The 21,837-nt window shown below is 38.2% G+C and overlaps 3 protein-coding genes across 4 annotated transcripts; 1 reads left to right on the top strand and 2 right to left on the bottom strand.

Moving 5' to 3' along the window:
- Window positions 1-1,770: 1,770 nt before the first annotated feature.
- LOC111344774 (angiopoietin-related protein 7) lies at window positions 1,771-3,981 on the top strand (the record flags this gene model as incomplete). Its single annotated transcript, XM_022952028.2, has 2 exons — window positions 1,771-2,203; window positions 2,643-3,981. Coding segments are annotated over 2 exons (702 nt in total), but the record flags the coding sequence as incomplete, so codon positions are not given.
- Window positions 3,982-15,833: 11,852 nt separating this feature from the next.
- LOC148740955 (uncharacterized) lies at window positions 15,834-16,895 on the bottom strand. The gene has a single exon (XM_088760714.1). It carries the CDS (start codon window positions 16,893-16,895, stop codon window positions 15,834-15,836), a length of 1,062 nt encoding a protein of 353 aa, XP_088616840.1.
- Window positions 16,896-18,339: 1,444 nt separating this feature from the next.
- LOC111344779 (ficolin-1-A) lies at window positions 18,340-20,890 on the bottom strand. 2 transcript variants are annotated; one of them, XM_088754704.1, is made up of 3 exons: window positions 20,584-20,890; window positions 19,881-20,267; window positions 18,340-19,370 (listed from the first exon to the last, which is right to left on the bottom strand). In XM_088754704.1, the coding sequence occupies exons 1-3, from the start codon at window positions 20,705-20,707 to the stop codon at window positions 19,231-19,233; spliced, it is 651 nt and encodes a 216-aa protein (XP_088610830.1). In that variant the 5' UTR covers window positions 20,708-20,890; the 3' UTR covers window positions 18,340-19,230. The 2 variants fall into 2 exon arrangements, with proteins under 2 accessions (XP_088610830.1, XP_088610824.1); XM_088754698.1 differs by having other exon boundaries at window positions 18,346-19,431; window positions 20,584-20,873.
- Between the last annotated feature and the right edge of the window lie 947 nt (window positions 20,891-21,837).

Genomic DNA, 21,837 nt, shown 5'->3' with positions numbered 1-21,837 from the left:
CTCGTGCAGCTTCGATAAGTCGCACAAACAATAACATAGATTTCGAGAAATATGAGTAAGAAACTATGCTTTCGTATATCATGATAACCTTTGGATTACATTTCCTTGAATAGGATGGCTGTTTAGATATTGGCTGAATGTTTTTCTGGGTTGGCGTTAGGTTTCAGCGACTCCTTGCGGAAAACAATTCTGACCATTGTAAAAACACCACTGATTGTTTGACCTCCTTGTTGCAACTCAGCACAGTTCTTTGCTGTTGAGGAAAGTTGGCAGAAATATGAATAGTCCCTTTCAGACGGATACGATGAGCTGTTGAGTGATTTTTTGTTTTAAATCAGATAGCAGTAAATGTCAGCTCAAAAGAAAGTGCAACATTCCTTTGAAATAATTCCTTAGAACTTACAAATCCATTGTATTTCGGATGCGAGAAACATTAAGTTATCCTAATCCCTTAAAAGATCATCGGGTACGACAATTAAATAAAGCAATGGTGTTTGATTATTTTAACACTTGAGTACCTAAAAGGTCAAGTATGACGCTCGCTTAGGGGAGTGTTCGAGCGTAACACAGTTTAGTCCGCCGCTAATTGTAATAACAACGGAATTCCCACCTTGCTCTAAAGAAGTTAACCTAACACCCACGTTCTCAGTAATAAAGAGCTGCTACAGTGACGATACCTCAGAAGAATGCGGCACAAAGTTGATGGCGAAACACATTATGACAATTTCAACTCATCTACCATCATGTCATTCATAAAATCATGCAAAAAGTTTTCATTATCTCTTTACAGATGAATCACGCACAATGTATGAACTAAATTCTATAACTCCTTTTCTCTTTCATACACTCATAGTCTGAGAGTGATGAAACATTTAATTTATTTTGAAGGGTTAACGAGGTTCACCTTAGAATTGTTCCAGAAAAGAGATCGGACATTTCATTTTTTAAACTAGAAGAGCAAGCTTCACGCTTATTTCGACCCAATTTTTGTGAATTCGAACTTCCTATGTTAATTCACGCAAAGAAATACTATGCTGTACTCCAGATTATCGACCCCTATGAGTATTGGGAGTCTCCCCTTAGGGAAATACAGTTGTCTTCCATCATATTCTCGTTACATCTTTAATTTCCAAGAAACAGGATGCCCTTTATTCCAGAACACCCCTCCCTTACGAATATTGGGAGGCTTGCGGGAAATATAGTTGTCTTCTAGCATATTCTCATCGCGCTTATGGTTCCTACGCCTTAATTTAGGACTCAGGCTGCTGTATAAATACAGGTTCGAGTCGTTGAGATTTCTTCAATCTACAACTGCGCTACGTGTACATTTCGAGATCTACAGCTTTAAGGTTGGGAGAGAAACTTCATCGTATCATGTCTGTTTCACAAAATTCTTCTCTGCTGCTCAGTGTGGCACTTTTATTCATGATTCAGTTGTTACTTTCAACCCGTGCGGCTCCGATAAGTTGCAAAAACAACAGCAGAAAATCCGAGAAATGTGAGTAAGAATCTATGCTTTGGTATATTACATGTGATAACCCTTGGATTACATTTCCTTTAATACGACGGTTGTTCACATATTGGCAAAACGTTTCTCTTGGTTGGCGTTAAGATTCAGAGCTTCCTTGCGAAAAACAATTGTACTTGTACTCTAGCGTCCTCCATGAGTTCAGAACTGTCAAAAAACTGAACTAATGATCGTTTACTCGTTGCATGTTCTCTTTTACTTGATTTTTTATTATTTCTTATTTTCCTCGCATATTCATTTCCTTGGTACTCGTAATCGATGAGAAAAATTTAATTTTTTATCCCTTAACAGTTAAGAACTGTGCTGAGCTTTACAAGTGCGGTCAAACCATAAGTGGTGTTTATACAATCGACCCGGCTGACGGTAAAGGTGCCTTTAATGTCTATTGTGATCAGACAACAGACGGTGGAGGATGGACAGTGATCCAGAAGAGGGTGGATGACATCGTAGATTTCAACCGTACTTGGAAAGAGTATAAAAATGGATTTGGTGATTTCCTCATTGGGGACTTTTGGCTCGGACTGGAAAAGATCCAACGCCTGACGCAAAACAAAACAGAAAACAAACTCCGCGTGGATCTAGGAGTAACTGCCAACAAAACTGGTCATGCAGAGTATGAATGGTTTGGTATTGAGACAGCTGATTACAAGCTGCGCATCGGCAGTATTTCGGCATGTAAGTCAATTTACTCTTTCCTAATCAATGCACATTGTTATAGACGACAGTTACTATCACCAAAACATATGTCTCCCAAGCGACTGTTTGCCTTGAGAATATAAGTGTGATTCATATCTGGTTGTGCATATCATACTCATGAGACCAACCCTGAACAACTCATTTACTTGACGAATTGCCTGTGATTTGGTGGCATATAATCAATCAGGTGGCACGAGGACCTGGGATGTATAGGAAATTAACTAGTGCTCGGATTTGATTCAGTAACTTTGATGCTCTAGAATTCAAAAATGTGTTCTGAAATGTCGCCTCCACAAGAACCGGAATCCCATCATTTTATACACAAAAATGGGCCAGAGCTAGGTTTTCAATAATTACGAACAACTGTTATCTATAAATTTGAAATATATTGAATTTTTTTCCCCTTTTTTGTGTTTAGCTGCAACCGTTAACGATTCCCTATCCCATCATAATGGCAAGTTATTCGGTACCTGGGACAGACCGTCAGCTAACAGTGTTTGTGCACCGAGGTTACCGAGGTTATGCGAAGGCTGGTCGTACCTGCAAGTTGATAAAGTTTGTACTGTTCGCTCAAATCTCAACAAGTTCTATCCTCCTCACTGGGGAGAGATAGACCCTAAAGCTAAAACCGCTCTCAGCACAACTCAAATGAAAATCAGACAAAAAGACTTTATCGTGGGTGAGTGAAGGGGAAGGATTTTGATTGAGTTAGGATCAAATTTTCCAGATTCCCTTATAAGGCATTGTAATATTCTTAAGTTTTTCCCTTATAGCAGTCAAAAACAAACATCCTCCGACCTCACAGGCGATAAATGACGTCTGGCCCTTAATCATTTGTGCTGATCTATTTTACTTAACGTGAACTCTAATTGCATATTGCAGTGAAAGGAAAGTCAAGTTTAAAATTTAGTATAATTATCCGGTCCAGGATTTATCGCGGAACGTGATTTATTTGAGAAGTCTTGTAATGGAAAGAAAACGCAAAATTTTGTTTTTGTAGAAAGCTTGTAGCGGTAAACCACGCCTGAGCTTATCGTCAGTCAGTTGGATCCAAAAATAAATTCCTAGAGGCATTAATTATAATTAGGTTAAGTCGACTTCATACTAATTTAGATTGATTCCAAGATCTATTGTAAACTTTATAGGAAAACGTTGAGATGAGCATGTGCAGTATATAAAGGAAATCATAAAAGCCTTCTGTATGTGTATGAATGCTGTTTGTGGTAAAAATTAGCATTATTACCTAGGTCCCAAGAATTATGTAAGCCTCCTGACCGTTTCGTGGGTTTGCAAAACTTTCTTGAAATTTGTCAGCCCCCTCGGTGTTTAGATAAGGCTAGGCCAACACGGAAAAGTCCTCCATCGCTTAAATATCAATTCAAATGTTGTTAATTTTGATTCATCGTGAATTTTTAATAGGTTAAGCAGAAAACAATCCAGAACAACTGTAGATAATGGTTTTATTATTTATATGAAAATGTATTGGTGTTATACAGAGATACGTCGTTTAGTTGAAACTATGCATTAGCTTTGTTTAGTTTTTTCCGTGTTTAGATGAAGCTGTGTAAACAAGGAAAAAGTCCTGCATTGCTCATATCAATTTAATTGTCGGTCTGTAAGCTTTTCATAGACTTAACTGGAAATAAACCTGAACTATTTTGAATAGACGGACACGCTCCGCGATGTGTGGGTCAGTTGAAAATGAAAAGAAAGCAGTGATGTTTTCTGGCACGATAGTCTGTGCGAGATCGCGTAATTTGCAGAAATAAAGATTTCATGATCGATGTCACGCTTCCGAATCATTAATCGCTTGGTTGGAAATTGATACGCCATTCAGTTTCTAGTGAGCTTGTTCAAGGTTGGAAACATAATTGAAAAAGTAGAAATTCAACAGATATCATTGAGAACACTTGTAAAGATTACAGTAGTCTTACTGATTTAATAATTCGTCACAAATGACCTTGGATGATTCAAGGGCACGGATACTGTCTGCAGGTCTGCCTTAAGCATGACCAGTGATATTTCCGTTTCATCATGAAAGGATATATCATCAGTCCTTTAAAGAAACAATATTTTCCTTATTCTGAGTTAAGGTCCTCGAGCAATGATTAAGATCATTGCGTCATGAAGGCTACGATATTCTTCAAGATTCAGTTAAAAATGCTTTCAAAATTCAAGAATTTCGTCATGCAAACGTTCGATAAAGAACTTATCGCAGGTACGATTGAGGGGGCGAAACCTATTGTGTAGTTTAACACGAGGGACCGAGACTTGCAATAATTAAATCAATAGTAGTAGGCACTGACAGCAAGAAAAATTAGTATGATCTTTCCCTTGAAATAAATAGTCAAGTCGTAATTTCTGATTATGCACTACAGATGAAACAATGATCTACTTTGCAAAGTTATGAGTCATATCTCTAAGTCCTACAGTTGATTGTTTAAGCCAAAGTGTAACATTTGATCGTGTACTCTGATCATCAGGGTAAGAGTAGTCCTGAAAAGGAATGTTTGATTCTGACGATGACTTCCGCTCAGGTTCTGAAAACGTCAGTCATTTCTACCGACAGCAGTCCTTCTGAAGACTATCATCACCCAGGAGATAAGTATATGCGACAAAATATCTAACTTTATCGTAAAGAGGTGCCATAGGGGGAAATATATTTACTGTTTATCTGTAGTACTTATTCCAAAGAGAAGATAAGCAAACCGGTTTTTACCTGTATACTACGTATCGTATGTTTTCGTGTACTGATATTCAGATTTTGGTCTTGCCACTTTGTACATAAATGTTTTAAAGGTTAATAGCATTTTCAACCCTTTCCGAGTCCTAAGAGTAACCTAGCAGTTTTAGTGTCCATATCAGTAAATAGTTTTCAATTCTTACATGTATGACGGTGAAAAACGTCATTTGAAAAGTTGATGCCGCCGAAGAAGCGGTCTAGAGGAAGTCCGAGTCTGCCCGGCTCGGCAAAGGTTATTTGACTTCGGGAGTCTGTGTATGATTTATGGAGGGCAAGGACTACAGACAGTGCTTTTGCAGAAATGTTATTGTATTGTTCCTACGATGGAACTAGAGACTCCGGGGCGATTTTTTCGAGGTGAGAATAATTATTTGACTGATTTTTACTTGAGATCCTGAGATATGTATGTAAGCGATTTCATTTGTACAAGTCATTATTCTATAATTGAAATGGGTAAAGTAAATCAGTTTTGGCCAATATTGGTTATTTGTTTATATTTTATTTAGTGTCGAAGCCGAACAATTTCCTTCAACATCAGGTAAGCTTTGTACAAGTTTTATACGCAGACTCGATTTATGATTTTTCAGTTTGTTGTTCGCACATGATTCAAGATGGAACTTTGAAAGCACTAATTAGTAAGATGGAAGACAACCTCTCTTACTGTACTTAACAGTGGATGCAAAACCTCCCAAATCGCTCAAATTCGCCATTTAGAGCCACAGAAACGACAATACACAGCAAGTGAGGTAGGTTTACATTTATTTTGAGCTTTAACTCAGACATTTCATGATATAAGTTTATGATAATAAGACTCTTCATTATTCTCCCTCTTTGTATTTCGAATGAATAACCAGACTCGTCGCTTGTCTGGATCCCCTGTGGTTTCAGAAGCATAAAGAAGCGACAGCAATTGATTTCGTACTCGACGAATCAGTTATTAGGTTCAATCTCTTAGACGTAACAAATGTTAGTACAATCTTTATGCAACTGAAAATTATACCGTACCGAGTATCATGAATAATGATACTTGATAACTAAAGGTGAATCTTAAACCTCAGTGCTTTATTCCCGTGAGATTGCGGCTCTGGCGATGTCTTACAGGTGACCTTTTACAGATCAAGATAATATTCAAATGGAATACTGCACTTCTATTTGTATAAATTTGTGAACGAACGAAAACGCAGATATCCATGTTGTTTGCATTATAACACGGCCATCCGTTCAGCAGTAAAATTCACCGAACGAAATAAATTATTCTTGCAAAGTCAAACAGTCCACTAATTCAAGAAACAAGACCCTCCTGCATTTCAGTCTCCACTTCTTCCAGTTTGCAACTGAGCAAATAGGAACGAGATGGCCGCGAGAGGGGAATTGATTCTTGAAGAAAATCGTTCGGTAAGATAAAAGCATATTTTACAAATTTTGTTTTTTTCCAGTCTGTAATCTAGTATTTTAAAGTTATACCGTCCAAAAGCTTAAACATTTCCTTTGATCACTTAGCAGATTTCAATCAGGGACAGTCAGGTACCTAATTTCTTGGAGGAGCTGGCTAGCTACCTGGAGGGCAACCTCTCCTCATTTGACGCTGTAAGTTAGTTTCACACTGACATGTTTCGCAAGACACTATTGGCTGAATTTTCAGCCGGGTCCTCCAGGGAATTTGGAAGGTTAAGCCATGTAGGAAGATTCCCTCTTGTTGTTTGTTTTCTTAGAAGAAAGACCAGATAGCCACTACCTAATGAGATGGTAAGAGTTAATCTTCCTCAATAGATTAATTGCTGAAGTCTCTCTTTTGTAAAGAGAACTTGTAGCTCAAGTTGTTTTTCAAGTACATCTTTCCAGGAACTATGGTGGCTTCGGCAGCTGGATTCGTCAACAAACAGGCCCTATTTAGGAAACTTAGAGGTCATAGGTCACCAGTCAAAAATAGGTATTATTATATTTATCACTTTCTAAATTATTTCACCAGGAGATCTATGAACGCACTTGTGGTGTTTTCTTCTAATTTACGGCTGCAGAAGGAAATTAAGAGAGTGCGTGATAATTTCTGATATTTTGCAACCAAAGTTAAAGTTCTGTTGTAAAATTTCAGCCGGGAAACAATGAGATAAATTGAAATTGGATTACAGTAGATGACATTTTCTTAATCTATCAACCTTATGTTAACTCAGTCAGGTTCTCATATGCAAGATGTGATTATCATTTACTAAAATAGTTAAACTGATCGATGTAAATGAAGATTTCTGTGAGTGAAGTAAATAAATTGTTGATTGTTCTAAGGTATAAAGCTTCAATTGTTTTACGACCTTTCTGTTTTGATGGACGATATCCTTCGCAAGCCATAACAAACGCTTATTTGGTCATCGACTTTTGTATTATAATCAAATCTAAAGATCTCTCGCTCTCAGTAAGCAAACTATACTTCTTGTAAGCTATAGACCTTTGACCTGCCTATTTCCAAGCCTTTGTCAACAAAGTCAGCAGCAACTGATAAAGCCTGAGTCAAGCATACAGGAGCAAAGACTGCTGAAACCTATCGCCTCTATCGAGGCTTTCAACACGAGTGACGAATACCTAAATTTTTACAGCGAAATCAAATTGTACAAATAATACTTGTTCGGATGTGCAACCTGGACGATTCTTATTTAAAGCCTTTGTCGAAGAATTCTTACTCTAGCTTTGATGTTAAGTTCGTGCACGTCATACTCCTCAACCCGGAGTTCAACAAATGTCTTTGCTGTAAAGACAAGAGATGAAGGAAAGTACTATTTTCTATGGCAATTTACTCATGTTGTTTTATCTTTTTTGCCGCAAATCCCTCTGAGCTTTTTAATGGTTTCCCTTTTCATTTTCTTGGTTTTGGTTTCCAATTCCACTTTCATTATAATGTCATCCAACGGTATCTCTTGAGTTTGTAGTTTCCCTTCTCTTATCCATTCTATCCACGTTTTTGAGTACCCACCAACTAGCCAACTAACTACGTGTTCATGCGATGCGTTCAATAATGTCGGTCTACCTTATCATCACGGTAACGTAGTCACGCTCCTACTTGGGGATGTTTGTTTTGTGATTTTAATCAGTGCCGTCTTCAATACTTGGACTGTTCGATTTTGCAAGAAGGAAAAGTCTCGGTGGGTGAGTTTTACAGCGGAATAAAATTCAGTGTTAAATTGAAAACAACATGGAGACCTCGGTTTTCATTGGATCACAAACTTATAGTGATAAAATTGAAAATGATCGTGATATGTGAAAGGTCATCTCTCAAACATGTCACTTGTATGCTGTAGTGTAATCTCACAGGAATGAAACTCAGAGTCGAAAGAGGCAGTCGCATTGACATTTCTTAACTGATTGGTATTACAAGCGTGACTAAATAAGCATTAAAAATGTCTGTTCGCATTTTATATCCTAACATAATAGTTTTTGCTTTGACGGAACTCACTAATTTTCTTTCTGGCCAGAGTTTTACGGTGAAAAGATATTAAAGTTTACCATATGTGTTCGCCCGATGCGTTCGTAGAAGATTCGTATAATATCTTGGGGATCTTGATCTCTATCGGCGAAGTGTCATCTGTAAACATCTTCTTATACCTCATACAGCTGGAAATTGATACTTACCGTTTGCGAAGGTCGTCTCGGTACCATGATTAAAAACTAGGGGGGTTCTCACGATTGTCGTTTATGGAAGTCGGCTTAATTGCGATCTCACGGCGCACTATCAACGGAGCGGTAAGTGTTGATAATTAATTGTAGCCTTTGTTTTTTTAGTAAAAGACTAACTGTTGAGAGGTCTCAAAGGAAAATTGATTTGTTTCACTTTTCGTGCCTCAATCTGTCAATCTGCGATAACTTATTAAAAAAGAAATATACGCGTTGTCTTCTAAGTTTGTTTTATGAATCCATGTCATTGCTCCGAAGTTTGCCAATGAGGGATTGTATATGCTACTAGTAATTATTTAGAAATTATAAACTTTTGAGCGTCCATATAGATACATTGCTTTTGTCATTGTGACCGTCTTCAATTTCGCGCCACAAAGGAACTATTGCGCCAAAATGCTAATACTTGTACAACGCAAGTGCTTTTTTGTTCGTTTTGATAACAAAGCAGTTACGCTCAAGAAAGAGAAATTATGTTTGACAGTGTAAGAACTAAGTACCTTAGCAAAAACCACGACCGGGTAACGGTGACGAGGACGTGGCAAAACAAAAGACTTAATGAGCAGAATATAGCTCAGCGAGTGCCTTTGGAAACTTTGTACATTTGTCAGCCGTCCTCTGCTAAACAAACAACTTTGGATTTGCGCGGTCTGTGGACAAAAATCCCAACGACCATTAATTTTATCTAAGTTTCCTTATGGAATCTAAGGCGGCTCACACACATTGTGCTGAAGTTGAAGTGAAGCGAAGCAAAAAAACCGTAAACACATCCGGCCACTCACGAAATTCGAATAAATAAGTTCATTTTCAATCGACGTCTTCCGCCGCGTTGCTGACTGCTAAAGGTCCTTGAATAAAGGTTCATTTAAACGGTTTTAACATTTGACCAGCATTTACTCGACCAAAGTTGAACGGATGTTGGGCAAATGTTGAACGCAAAAATGACAGAAGCGTCGCAAGAAACCTTAAACACATCCGGCCATTCGCGAAATTCTAACTAAATAAATAAATCCATTTCCAATCGACATCTTCCACCGCTTTGCGGACCGCTAATGGTCCTCAATTCAGTAAAGGCCCGTTTAAAAGTTATCAATATTTGATCAACTTTCGTTCGACAAAAGTTGAACGGATGCTGGGGCAAATGTTGAACGCGAAAATAAAACTGTGCGGCGGCCTTTTTAGAGGCCTTACAAAGGTCTTACAAAGGCCTTAAAGAGGCCTTACAAAGGAAAAGTTGAATCGATGTGGAATGAAAGTTTAAGCCGATTTAAACTTGATTCAACACGCTTTCAACAGCTTTGAACATTATTTACTTTTCCAACAATGTTGAATAAACGCACCAAAGATTAGGTTCAACAAATTGTTGAATTCATGCTAAAGCAAATGTTGAAATCTTTTAAACGGGCCTTAATACTGACTAGCTGTCTACAAACTTCTTAAGTATAAATTCAAACTAATTCAGTACAAGTCCAAACTCATTCAGTTTAACTGTGTACTGAATAAGTTTGTGTTTGATGAGCTGTCACATTACGGATTGATGATTGGACAGTTTTTACTTTTTGAGTACGATACAAGTTAAAAGTTAAAGTTAAAAGTTAGCTGATTGGCTAATTTTGTACTAGTTAGTTCATTCCAGATTCTTTTTTGGCATTCCAAAAAGGTTTTAGCCGGTGTTTAAAATAGCGACTAAAATTCAAGAAATTCATCTGGATGAACGCTGAACCTTGATAAGGCGCGAGTTCTCCCTCGGTAAGATGATTAATTTTACTGCCTAAGAATATGACGCATGCGTGCTTCTCTCTGAGTCTCAGCGGTTTCACAACTAAGGTCATGTGTTCTCATTTTAGCGCCGAGAGATAGAGACGAAACAGATAATGCATTTGCACAAGACGAGCGTGACTTCTTTGAAGACTCACTGATTTAAGGATTCCTCCCTCCGAATTCTTAGACTTTTCCTCGAAAAAATTCATTGCTATTTTTATGTCCATGTGCAGAATCAAGTTCTATGTACGAGCAATCCGTTGTAGGCGTCGATTGACGATTCACAAAACGGCAGCCATGATGAAAATTTAGAACTAACATCGACACCCAATGAAAAGGGAAAACCGCTCAAGGATTTTTGTATCATGGACGAGGCATTGTTAAAGTAAGTTCTTATCATTGTTAAAGTAAGTTCTTATAGGGTAAGATGACTGGATAGTGAAGAGTACATTATCAATTCCTTTCTTCCTATTATACCGCAAAGGAAAAACGCAAGGTGCCAACTGAAAAACTTAAGACGATGTGAACTCCACACATTGAAAGTAATATCATTAGTTGAGTTAAGTTTACTAACAAACATGCAAAACCGCCTCCCGGTTAGCTCAATGGATAGAGCGCTGGACTGTAGTGCGGGAGGTGGAGGGTTCAAGCCCCGGCAGACCAACACTCAAGGTCTTAAAATAATTGAGAAGAATTTTCTACCTTTCTATAACATCAAGAAATGGTTAGATATTCTAGTCTTCTGGGATAGGGACGAATAAATGGAGGTCCCGTCTCCTGCAGGGTTGGGGCAGGAGACGTTAATTTCCCACACACGAGATTACTGTGTGATGGATGTCCTCCTGGGGTGGGATGGGTGGGTAGGACAGCAGGTCCACATCAGCTATTACAGCTGCCAATTAATCAACCTGCTTAAACAAATAAATAAACTTCAAACTTCAATCAGGAATTAATATATGCAAGGTGCTATTTGGAGGTCAAGATTTTCAACAAGATGAAAAAAAATCTACAAACCCAAACGTCCAGCTAATCCTGCTGGAGCTGGTCCCTCTAAGGTCAAAAGGCACCAAGAAAGATTTCAGTATTTGGTCAAAGCAGCCAGACTTACCAGCAGGTGAGACTCTGGCAACTTTAAAAACCTTTTCTGATGAAAATCGCCATGAAGTCATGAAAAACCCCGGAAAGCACAAAGCTTACAAGGATTTCATGGACGAAGCATTCCCCCTTCACCACTTTGAAATCATAACTGCCCTTAAATTGGGGAAGGATGTGTTAATGGAGTACCCATAGATCTGAAATATTTCATCTATGTAAGTATTGGCTGTAAATTGTTTGTTTCTGTCATAAGTGTAAACCAGTTACAGGTTTGTTTGTTTGTTTGTTTTTTTTTGTCAACTTTTGGCTAATACTAGGGTGCCTGTCAGAGGTTGCAGTGCAATACTTTTAAGTGATATGCTTCGCAGTTGTACTAATTCTCTTCTTAAAGGGGGAAGAGGGATTTTGTGTGTACAAAAGGCAAGTCTCTTACCAATAATTTACACTTGTGTCCCTTATTAAGGGCATGCACAGTCCTTAAGAATAGCATTTCTCTCTTTAGGTTTTCTGCACAAATGTGGTTATGAATATCTCTAGATTACATTTATTGGAAAAGTAAGACGAGCTTACATGCTATGTTTTCTGTCTTACCTTTCAATGTAGTTAGAAGCTCAGCTGTGTAGAATATTCAATGATGATAACATCCCAACCAAATTATGGGAAAAATACATTATGTGGCTGCAGCATATCCTAAATATGCTGCTGCTAATAATTTAATAATAAGTTCTTATATAGCGCATTAAAATTGAACTCTATGCGCTTTACAATTACAATTAACAAAATTTCAATAAAAATCCTATACATGTAATTTTCGCTACTCTATCTAAACTAATGAATTATTACGTGTTATACATATATTTGACAGCGTACGATATCAAAAAAAAAATCTGGTGGCTTAATTTTTGAAAAGATAAGTTTTCAATAAGCGTTTAAAGGAGTCAACAGATTCGGCGATTTTTATGCATTCAGCTAGTTGATTCCACAAATACGGTGCAGCGTAGGAGAACGTTCTTTGCCCATACGTTTTAGATCGAATTGTTGGGACCTCAAGTAGATTCATGTTTGATGAACGGAGGTTTCGTGCTGGAAAATATCGACTAAGAAGTTCAACAAGATAGGTTGGAGCCATGTCATTTAGTGCTTTGTATGTTATTAACAGTATCTTGAATTGAATTCGTTTTGTGACCGGGAGCCAATGAAGTTTCATAAGTATAGGTGTTATACTGTCTCTTGATTTAGCACCGACTAACAAGCGGGCAGCTGTGTTTTGGATCCGTTGGAATTTTTCGATGTCACAAATCGGTAGACCGTACAATAGGCTATTACAGTAATCAAGTCTCGATGAGATAAAGATAAAGTGGTCAATGAGGTAGCAAAGATAAAGTGGTCAATGAGGTAATGGATAGAATGGAAGCTGCCCTTAGTGAAGAGGGATTCAACAGAGAAAGTAAAAATGTGGTTTTCAATCACTTACAAAGCAGTATTATACCTTAATTTGTGTAAAACGTTCTGCTGCTGTCACAGACACCTGATTGGAAGTCACCTTTGACTTTACAACTTGTATAAGCCCTGGCTTTAAGGAGAGTTTATCCAGACTGCTAGATTAGACAATATTCTGTTATGTAGGGGTTAATTAATGTCTCCCATTTTCACAAGAGTAAATTCTTCTGTATTCAAATTTCAGAAATTAAAAATAATTGACATCCCTGCTGGTCGTCAGCAAAGTTCTGCGACAGTAGAGTGGAAAGAAAAGGGGACTTCAAGATGAAGTTCTAACCATTTGGAGGTAGGAGTCTCTAAACACTGCTACTTTGGAGCAAAAATACTACAGAACAACTAGAATTACTGAGCCCATTTGCTTCTGAAGTCCAGATACTAAGCTTCAAGTACTTTGTGGTTGTATTTAATTTCTTTCTATTTTTACATTTTTGTGATTTAGCAGAATTTTTTTTAATCCTACTGAAGTCAAACCAGAAGATAAATACTGCACATGCAATAGTTGTTTTTTTTTCCTGATGGTTGAACACCCCACATATACATTTGTGATGAGCACAGATACTTTGGGAGTCGTGTAGTATTCATTCAAGGCTTGAAGGGAAAACAAACTATAAGCATTGAGCTAAATTCCCACTTCCATTTTAATGCTTTGGCTTCTAGTTTTAGAAAAACATCCTACATATATGTATATATAACATTTGAGTAAAAGTAAATGAGGGGGAAATGGACCAACTGAAGATAGCAGACTAGCTAGTAATTTTGATGTTCCTTTGCACTTTGACTTGTTTTTAATATATTAGTTGTAAAATTTGTTTTTGTTGCAGAGAGGCTGATGTTGATCCGGTAGTTATAGATTATATCCTGCCACCAATTGTTATTGTTGGAGATATTTTATAACATTGATCTCCTGAATATAGTCCTGAATATAGTATTATTTGTCAGCTCCTACAAGAAGGAATTATTGATGCTGTCATTGGGTTACTTGGCTCATTTTATATTTTTAATGTCTCCTAAAATCAAAGGCAATTTTTACTTTTTTAGAGCAAGCAGTACTTGAAATTGGGTGCGGGCAGACTCTTGTTACTGTTTCCTCGTTTTTCAATGACTTGGCAAATGCCTGAGGTAGTACATGATGAAAGTTAATGTTTTCATAATGTAAAATGGGATGTATTTTCACATCCACTGAAAGAATACTCAATGCTGTTCCAAGACTCTTTGTTTTTCAGATGCACAAATCAAACAAAATCTATATTCTTGTGCAGGAGCAGGACCATTTATTGCTGTTGTGTTATTTTAATAATTTTCACTCAGTCTTGGTTATAAGCTGCCTCATACCACGTTTGTTGAGTCATTGAAAAGGGATGCTTTACCTACAAGTGTCTCTTGTGTGTAATTTCTAGCAATGGTTGCAATTTTGAGAAGTATACTGATTTAGTGAAGAGATATATTTTAGAAAATGGTTGCATTAAAGTTAAAAATGTGTATATATTTATTGCTCTATTCTTTCAAATGATGTTTGTCCATTTATACCATAATAAAGATTTTTCATGACTTTAAAATCATGGTCTCTAAAAGGTTTTAACAGTAACAATACTTACAATTGATTAAATGAGTATTTGAAAGATAAAGTATGCAGTGTATATTCATTATTTGACTGTAAAGGAGGGAAATCAGTGCGCAGAGGAAAGAGCCATTTACTTCTGAATTTGATTTGCATTGGAGTTGAAATATTGGGTATTTTTAAAGGGGCCATTTGCGAGGGGGCTGAAGTTTTTGGGGCTGAATTTTTCGGGCTGTTTTGGCTCTCCTTAAATTCCAGTATTTTTTCAAATTCACCCTTCACATGGTCTAATTTGGCTCTTACAATTGGATTGATTCAGCCCCAAAATGCAATAAATCCAAACAAAAACATATCAGTCCGTAGATAATCCCAGAATTTATTAATATTCGTCTCAAAGTAGTGTCCAATATGTACATACCCCGGGTTGTACCCTAAGCTACAACTGAGGAATTCAACATGAAGTATAAGAACCCGTATATCAGCCCAGTATACATACCAGTATATCTCATGTCACACACATTACATTATTTATGATGTATAATGGCATGAATACTGAAATATAAGAAATCATACCACATGTGTATACGGTCCTGGTATTTTCTTAGCATACCCTGATGTGTACAGATCAGAATACGGACCTTACACATCGTTATATTCACCGTATACAATTGGGTATACTGACTGTATACGCCCCGAGGAAGGGTCCTTATACAGAAAATTTTATGCAGTGTGATTTCCTGAAGATTCCTGCGTGTTACCGGAAAAGGTCACTCCACCGTCCTTCTTAAGTCCTTTCTTACTAAGACCATGAATTGTTTCCGATGCTTCTGTCCGAAATTCTGCCTCCTGGATGATGAACTCTCTCAACGTTTCCAATGACTAAAGGCTGATAGTTTCGAAAGAAACTGTTTGGGGCTGCGTCGGTGGGAGTAACGAAATAATTTGGATATATCAACAAAGTTGAAATGGTAAATTGGCCACCGTAACGATTACAAAAGCTGACATTTCGAGCGTTAGCCCTTCGTCGGAGCGAATAGAGGAATTGTGGGTTGTGTGTGCTTTTAAAGGCAGGAAATGGAGCTACGTTATTGGTGGGACACAATCTTTTCCAGTCTTCGAAGTTCGTCAGCAATCTTCTCTTTTAACGCGAACGGTACCGGTCTGGGTTTAAAGAACTGCGGCACTGCGTTTTCGTTAAGCTTCAAATGTGCAGTAACTCCTTTAATGGTTCCCAGATTACCATCAAATAACGATGACTACTTCGTTCGAAGCGAGTCCAACTTGTTAACCGATTCTTAGGAAATCTGCTTGATCTGTCCCCAGTCCAACTTCAACACGGACAGCCAATTGCCACCCATTAACACTGGACCATCATTTCCTGTGATAACAACCGGTAATACTGCTCTTTGATCGCGGTATGCAACTTGAACTCTAGCTTCTCCAATAACAGGAATTTCATGACCAGAATAACTTCGTAGTTTCACGTCTATGCGTTCCACAGGTTTTGACGCGAGAACATCAGTCCAAATACTCTTGGGAATAATAGTTACAGAAGCTCCTTTGTCAAGTTCCATGTCCACAGTTTTCCCATTGATTGCTACTGGTACAATAAACTCTTTACGTGTTCCACGGGAATCTGAGACTGTAAAAATGGGCCAATCATTTCCGCTCACTGATTGCCTGACTGTCAGATCTTCTTCGACGAAACGAACCTTCTGCTGCTTCTTTTTTTTCCCAAATTTCGACTTTGCGCTCCACTTGTTCTTCCCATTTTCAGGTTTTTGCTCCTTCTGAGGACATTTCTTCACAATGTGACCCACATTTTGACAACCATGACACTTGGACTTGCGAAAGAAACACGTGTCCGACGAGTGATTGACTTTTCCACAAAGAAAGCACTCGGGAAATGTAGCTGCCACTTTTTTTATTTCTTCCACACTTCCTCCATGCAATGCAGTGGTTTCCTTTTCGGTCAGTTCCGCAGCACACGCCATCTCGATAGCCGTTTCGGTCAGTTCCGCAGCACACGCCATCTCGATAGCCGTTTGTAAAGTTAAGTCCGCTACCGCGAGTAACTTGCGTTGAATCGTTCGATCCTTTAAACCACACACGAATCGATCCCGAATCGCCTCTTCGCGATAACCGCCAAACTCACAAGTCTCAGCCAACTTTTTCAATCTAGCAACGAAATCTCTTATTGCTTCCGACTCTTGCTGTTCCGCCTTGTGGAACTTGAAACGCTCGGCTATGACTATCGGCTTCGGATCCAGGTGCTTAGCCAAATCATCCACAATTTCCCCAAAAGACAAATCCTTCGGCCTTCTTGGAGATACAATGCTTCTAAGTAACGCATACATCTTATTACTCATTAAGGTAAGTATTGTTAGTACCTTTTTTGCTCCAACACATTGTTGACCTCGAAGAACATTTCCATTCGCTCGACATAATGCTTCCAGTCTGAGCCCGGTACAAACTCCTCAACTCGACCGATGAGCGAATTCACTACCACCGTATGTTGTGCCGTCGAATTCGTCGGTTCTTCTCCTTCAGCCATCCTCGTCGCCAGTTGGTGTGTCTTACTGCAGAAAAGTGACGCCAATCCTTGGTTAAAACGGCCGACCAAACTTTAACAATCACTACCTAAACTACAGTTACACAATATATCACAACCTCAATATGCATGCAACTTAGCTATATATGTTTACTCTGAGATACAATGAAATATATGAAGTTCATATATTTTGTACTGCGGTATTAGATACATATGATACACGACCTCGCAGTAGAAAGCGCTATTTAAGCAATAGCGAAAATCAGACCTGAAAAAAATCAGGCCTGTACGGGATTCGAACCACTGACCTCTGCGATACTAGTGCAGCGCTCTACCAATTGAGCCAACAAGCCAACTGGGAGCAGGCCGTTAAGTTGATTCGTAATAAACCCGTGAAAGTGATAAATGAGATACACAGAAATATATGAAGTTCATATATTTTGTACTGCGGTATTAGATACATATGATGCACGATCCTCGCAGTAGAAAGCGCTATTTAAGCAATAGCTGCACTAGTATCGCAGAGGTCAGTGGTTCGAATCCCGTACAGGCCTGATTTTTTTCAGGTCTTATTTTCGCTATTGCTTAAATAGCGCTTTCTACTGCGAGGATCGTGCATCATATGTATGTTTACTCTCTGGGACCTCTCATGTCATGTATCTTACACCTAGTGATGGTTCCTATTATTTAAATCCTAATTCATTAACACTATAACATTAATTAAACCCTAGTTCATTAACACTATAACAGTAGGACACCGACTCAATTTGAAAGGCAAAGGCTTTTTCCTCAAACAAATCCAAGCTGTGGAGTGATAGTTATTTTGCTAAAGAAAACCGCAGTGCCCACGACGGATTCATTTCACACTGATACCTAAGAAGGAAACGAATTATTTTTGCAGTTACGGGAAACCAGCTTCGGTGCATAACTAAACGCAAGTCATCATGATCTGGAACCGCTAAGAGCAGCCCCAGCTGGCATGCAACAACTGAGTTAGAAACGATAGACTTGAAGATCATTCTTCGTATGCGTAAACTCCGACAAAATTGATCAGAAGCAGGTAGTTGCCAAAATTAAAGCAGACAAAAGGCAGAAGTTAATTGTTTGGAATTAAATTTTGTTTATTTTAACATTTACCTTTAGTAAATGGTTTGAACCCGGGGGGTAACATGTGAAGGTGTAGTCTGATCGTCCGGGTGAGTGTAGTCCTGAGAAGGACTGTTGTCGGTGGCAGTGACAGTGACTCGCTGCCACCGACAACAGTCCTTCTCAGGACTACACTCACCCGGACGATCAGACTACACCTTCACATTTACCTTTAATTTGCAATGGTGTTTTTACCTTTATTGCATAGAATTAACTTCAACGCAGTGTTTTTCTTTCTAAAGTGTTTGAAATGTCACGACTTGTGAGAAGTGGAGCTTTGTTATTTTCAACGCGCGCCAGAAAGTCGCCTCTACCATACAGTGTTTACATTAGAAATTACCTCAATATAAGTGAACGTAAAATGAAACTTTCCACTTCTTTTTTAAAATCATAAGCACTGTATAAGTACGTCAAGGAGTTGGCTGGAAGACTTGAAATATTTTCATATTTATTCAACACTTTCGGATAAAGTTTGCAATAAACCTCGAAATCGGTCTAATTTAGTATGAAGTCGACTTAACCTAATTATAATTAAAGCCTCAAGGAATTCACTTTTGGATCTAACGGACTGACGACGAGGTCAGGCGTTGTTTACCGCTATAAACTATCTACAAAAACAAAATTTTGCGTTTTGTCTCCATCCAAGTACTTCTCAAATTAAGTACGTTCCTTGGTAAATCTTAGATAACTATCCCAAATTTTAAACTTGACTTCCCCTTCACAATATGCAATTGGATTTCACGTTAAGTAAAATAAATAAGCACAAATGATTAAGGGCCAGACGTCAGTTATCGCCCGGGTGGTTGGAGGATGTTTGTATTTGACTACTATATGGGAAAAACTAAAGAATATTACAGAGCCTTATAAGGGAATCTGGAAAATTTGATCCTAACACATACAAAATCCTTTCCCTCCTCTCACCCACTACAAAAAGTCCTTTCGTCTGATTTTCATTTCAGTTGTTTTGGGAGCCGTGTCTTCAGCACTTCCATGATTTAATCGTGCCCAGCGGATTTGATTAATAGAAGTATTTCCATGAGAGTAGATGCCATTGAGATTTGAGTCCGGAGCATGACATGTTTTCCAGTACCACCAGCCTCCCCCAAACGATGTACAATCATGGTAAGCTGGAGAGCTGTCCCAGGTATAAAATAACATGCCATTATGACGGGTTAGAGAGTCATGAACAGTTGAAGCTAAAAAAAGATGAGGAAAAAAATCATTTTTTTTTTTTACATTTATGGATAAAAACTATTCGCAATTGTTGAAAGCCTAGCTCTGGCCCATTTTTGTGTATAAAACGATGGGATTCTACTTATTGTGAAGGCGACATTTCAGAAAAAAATTTGGAATTCTAGAGCATCAAGGTACTGAATCAAATCCGAGCACTAGTTACTTTCCTGTACATCCCAGGTCCGCGTATCACCTGATTGATTCTATGCCACCAAATCACAGGCAACTCTCAAGTAAATGAGTTGTTCTCATGAGTGTGATATACATAACCAGATATGAATCACACTGATATTCTCAAGGCAAGCAGTCCTTTGGGAGACATTTGCTTTGAGATCTACCTTGTGTAAGGGAGGTGATAGCAACTGTCATTTATGACAATGTGAATTGATTAGGAAAGAGTAAATTGACTTACAATTCGAGAAACTGCCAATGTGCAGCGTGTAATTAGCTGTCTCGTTCTCAATACCGAACCATTTATACTCTGCGTAGACAGATTTATTGGCAGTTACTCCTAGATCCACGCGGAGTTCGTTTTCTGTTTTGTTTTGCGTCAGGCGTTGGATCTTGTCCAGTCCGAGCCAAAATTCACGAATGAGGAAATCACCGAATCCCTTTTTATAGTCGTTCCAGGTGAGATTGAAATTCATGGTGCCATCCACCCTCTTCTGGATCACTGTCCATCCTCCACCAGCTGTTGTCTGATCACAATAGACATCAAAGGCACCTAAACCATCAGGGTCGATTGTATAAACACCGCTGATGGATTGGCCGCACGTGTAAAGCTCAGCACAGTTCTTAACTGTTAAGGGATAAAAAATTAAATTTTTGTCATCGATTACGGGTATCAGGGAAAGGGAATAAGCGAGGAAAAGAAGAAATAATAGAAAATAAACTAAAAGAAAAAATGCAACGAGTAAGCGACCGTTAGTTCAGTTTTTTTGACAGTTCTGAACTCATGGAGGACGCTAGAGTGCAAGTAGAATTGTTCTTCGCAAGGAATCTCTGAATCCTAACGCCAACCAAGAGAAACGTTCTGCCAATATGTGATCAGCCGTCGTATTCAAGGAAATTAATGTAATCCAAGAGTTATCATAAAAGCATAGATTCTTACTCACATTTCTCGGATTCCCTGCTGTTGTTTTTGCAACTTATCGGAGCCGCACGGGTTGAAGGTAACAATTGAATCATGAATAAGAGTACCACACTGAGCAGCAAAGAAGAATTTTGTGAAACAGACATGATACGATGAAATTTCTCTCCCAACCTTAAAGCTGTAGATCTCGAAATGTACACTAAGCACAGTTGTAGATTGAAGAAATCTCAATGAATCGAACCTGTATTTATACTGCAGTTTCCTATGTTAAGGCGTAGGAACTATAGACGCGATGAGAATATGCTAGAAGACAGTACAACTATATTTCTCGGAAGGCGGAGGCGTGTTCTGGAATAAAGAGCATCCTCTTTCCTAGAAACTAACGATGTAATGAGAATCTGCTGGAAGACAACCGTATTTCCCGGGAGTCTCCCAATACTCATAGGGGACGATAATCTGGAATACAACATATGTATTTCCTTGCGTGAGTTAACATATAGGAAGTTCGAATTAAAAAGCACTGGGTCGAAATAAGCGTGAAGCTTGCTCTTCTAGTTTAAAAAATGTCTCTTTCTTTGCTGGAACAATTCTAAGGAGAACCTCATTAGCACTTAAAAAGAAACTAAATATTTCATCAATGTCAGACTATGATTGTATGAAAGAGATTAGGAGTTATAGAATTTAGTTCATACATTGTGCGTGATTCATCTGTAAAGAGATAATGAAAAATTTTTGCATAATTTTATGAATGACATCATGGTGGATGACTTGAAATCGTTATAATGTGTTTCGCCATCATTTTTGTGCTGCATTCTTCTGAGGTATCGTCACTGTAGCAGCTCTTTATGATACTGAGAACGTGGGTGTTAGGTTAACTCCTTTAGAGCAAGATCGGAATTCCGTCACTCCAAGCGTAATACTTGACCTTTTAAGGTACTCAAGTGTTAAAATATTCAAACACCATTGCTTTATTTAATTGTCATAACCGATAATCTTTTAAGAGATTAGGTTAATTTACTGTTTCTTGCATCCGAAATACAATTGATTTTTAAATTTATAAGCAATTATTTTAAAGGAATGTTGCACTTTCTTATTAACTCACATTTACTGCTATCTGATTTAAACCAAAAAAATCACTCAACAGCTCATTGTATCATCTAAAAGGGACTATGGCTTCTTCTGAACTGCAAAGACCACCCATCGGATGTGTTTAATGTTCAGTTTAGTTGTTATTAGTCAGTAGTGATATCTAGAGTCAGATGCTTATGTTTCTAAT

This window comes from Stylophora pistillata, chromosome 1 (genome assembly GCF_964205215.1).
Source record: "Stylophora pistillata chromosome 1, jaStyPist1.2, whole genome shotgun sequence".
In the NCBI taxonomy this organism is placed as follows: domain Eukaryota; kingdom Metazoa; phylum Cnidaria; class Anthozoa; order Scleractinia; family Pocilloporidae; genus Stylophora; species Stylophora pistillata.
This window is presented reverse-complemented; position numbering and strand designations above follow the sequence as displayed.

What these genes read in the sequence shown, in the direction of transcription:
- LOC148740955 (XM_088760714.1), bottom strand. Translation starts at nt 16,895, where the DNA reads ATGTATGCGTTACTTAGAAGCATTGTATCTCCAAGAAGGCCGAAGGAT.
- LOC111344779 (XM_088754698.1), bottom strand. Translation starts at nt 20,707, where the DNA reads ATGTCTGTTTCACAAAATTCTTCTTTGCTGCTCAGTGTGGTACTCTTA. An exon ending in CAGCAGGGAATCCGAGAAAT is followed by an intron (nt 20,268 to 20,583) that starts GTGAGTAAGAAT and finishes ATCCCTTAACAG; the next exon opens with TTAAGAACTGTGCTGAGCTT. An exon ending in CATTGGCAGTTTCTCGAATT is followed by an intron (nt 19,432 to 19,880) that starts GTAAGTCAATTT and finishes ATCTTTTTTTAG; the next exon opens with CTTCAACTGTTCATGACTCT.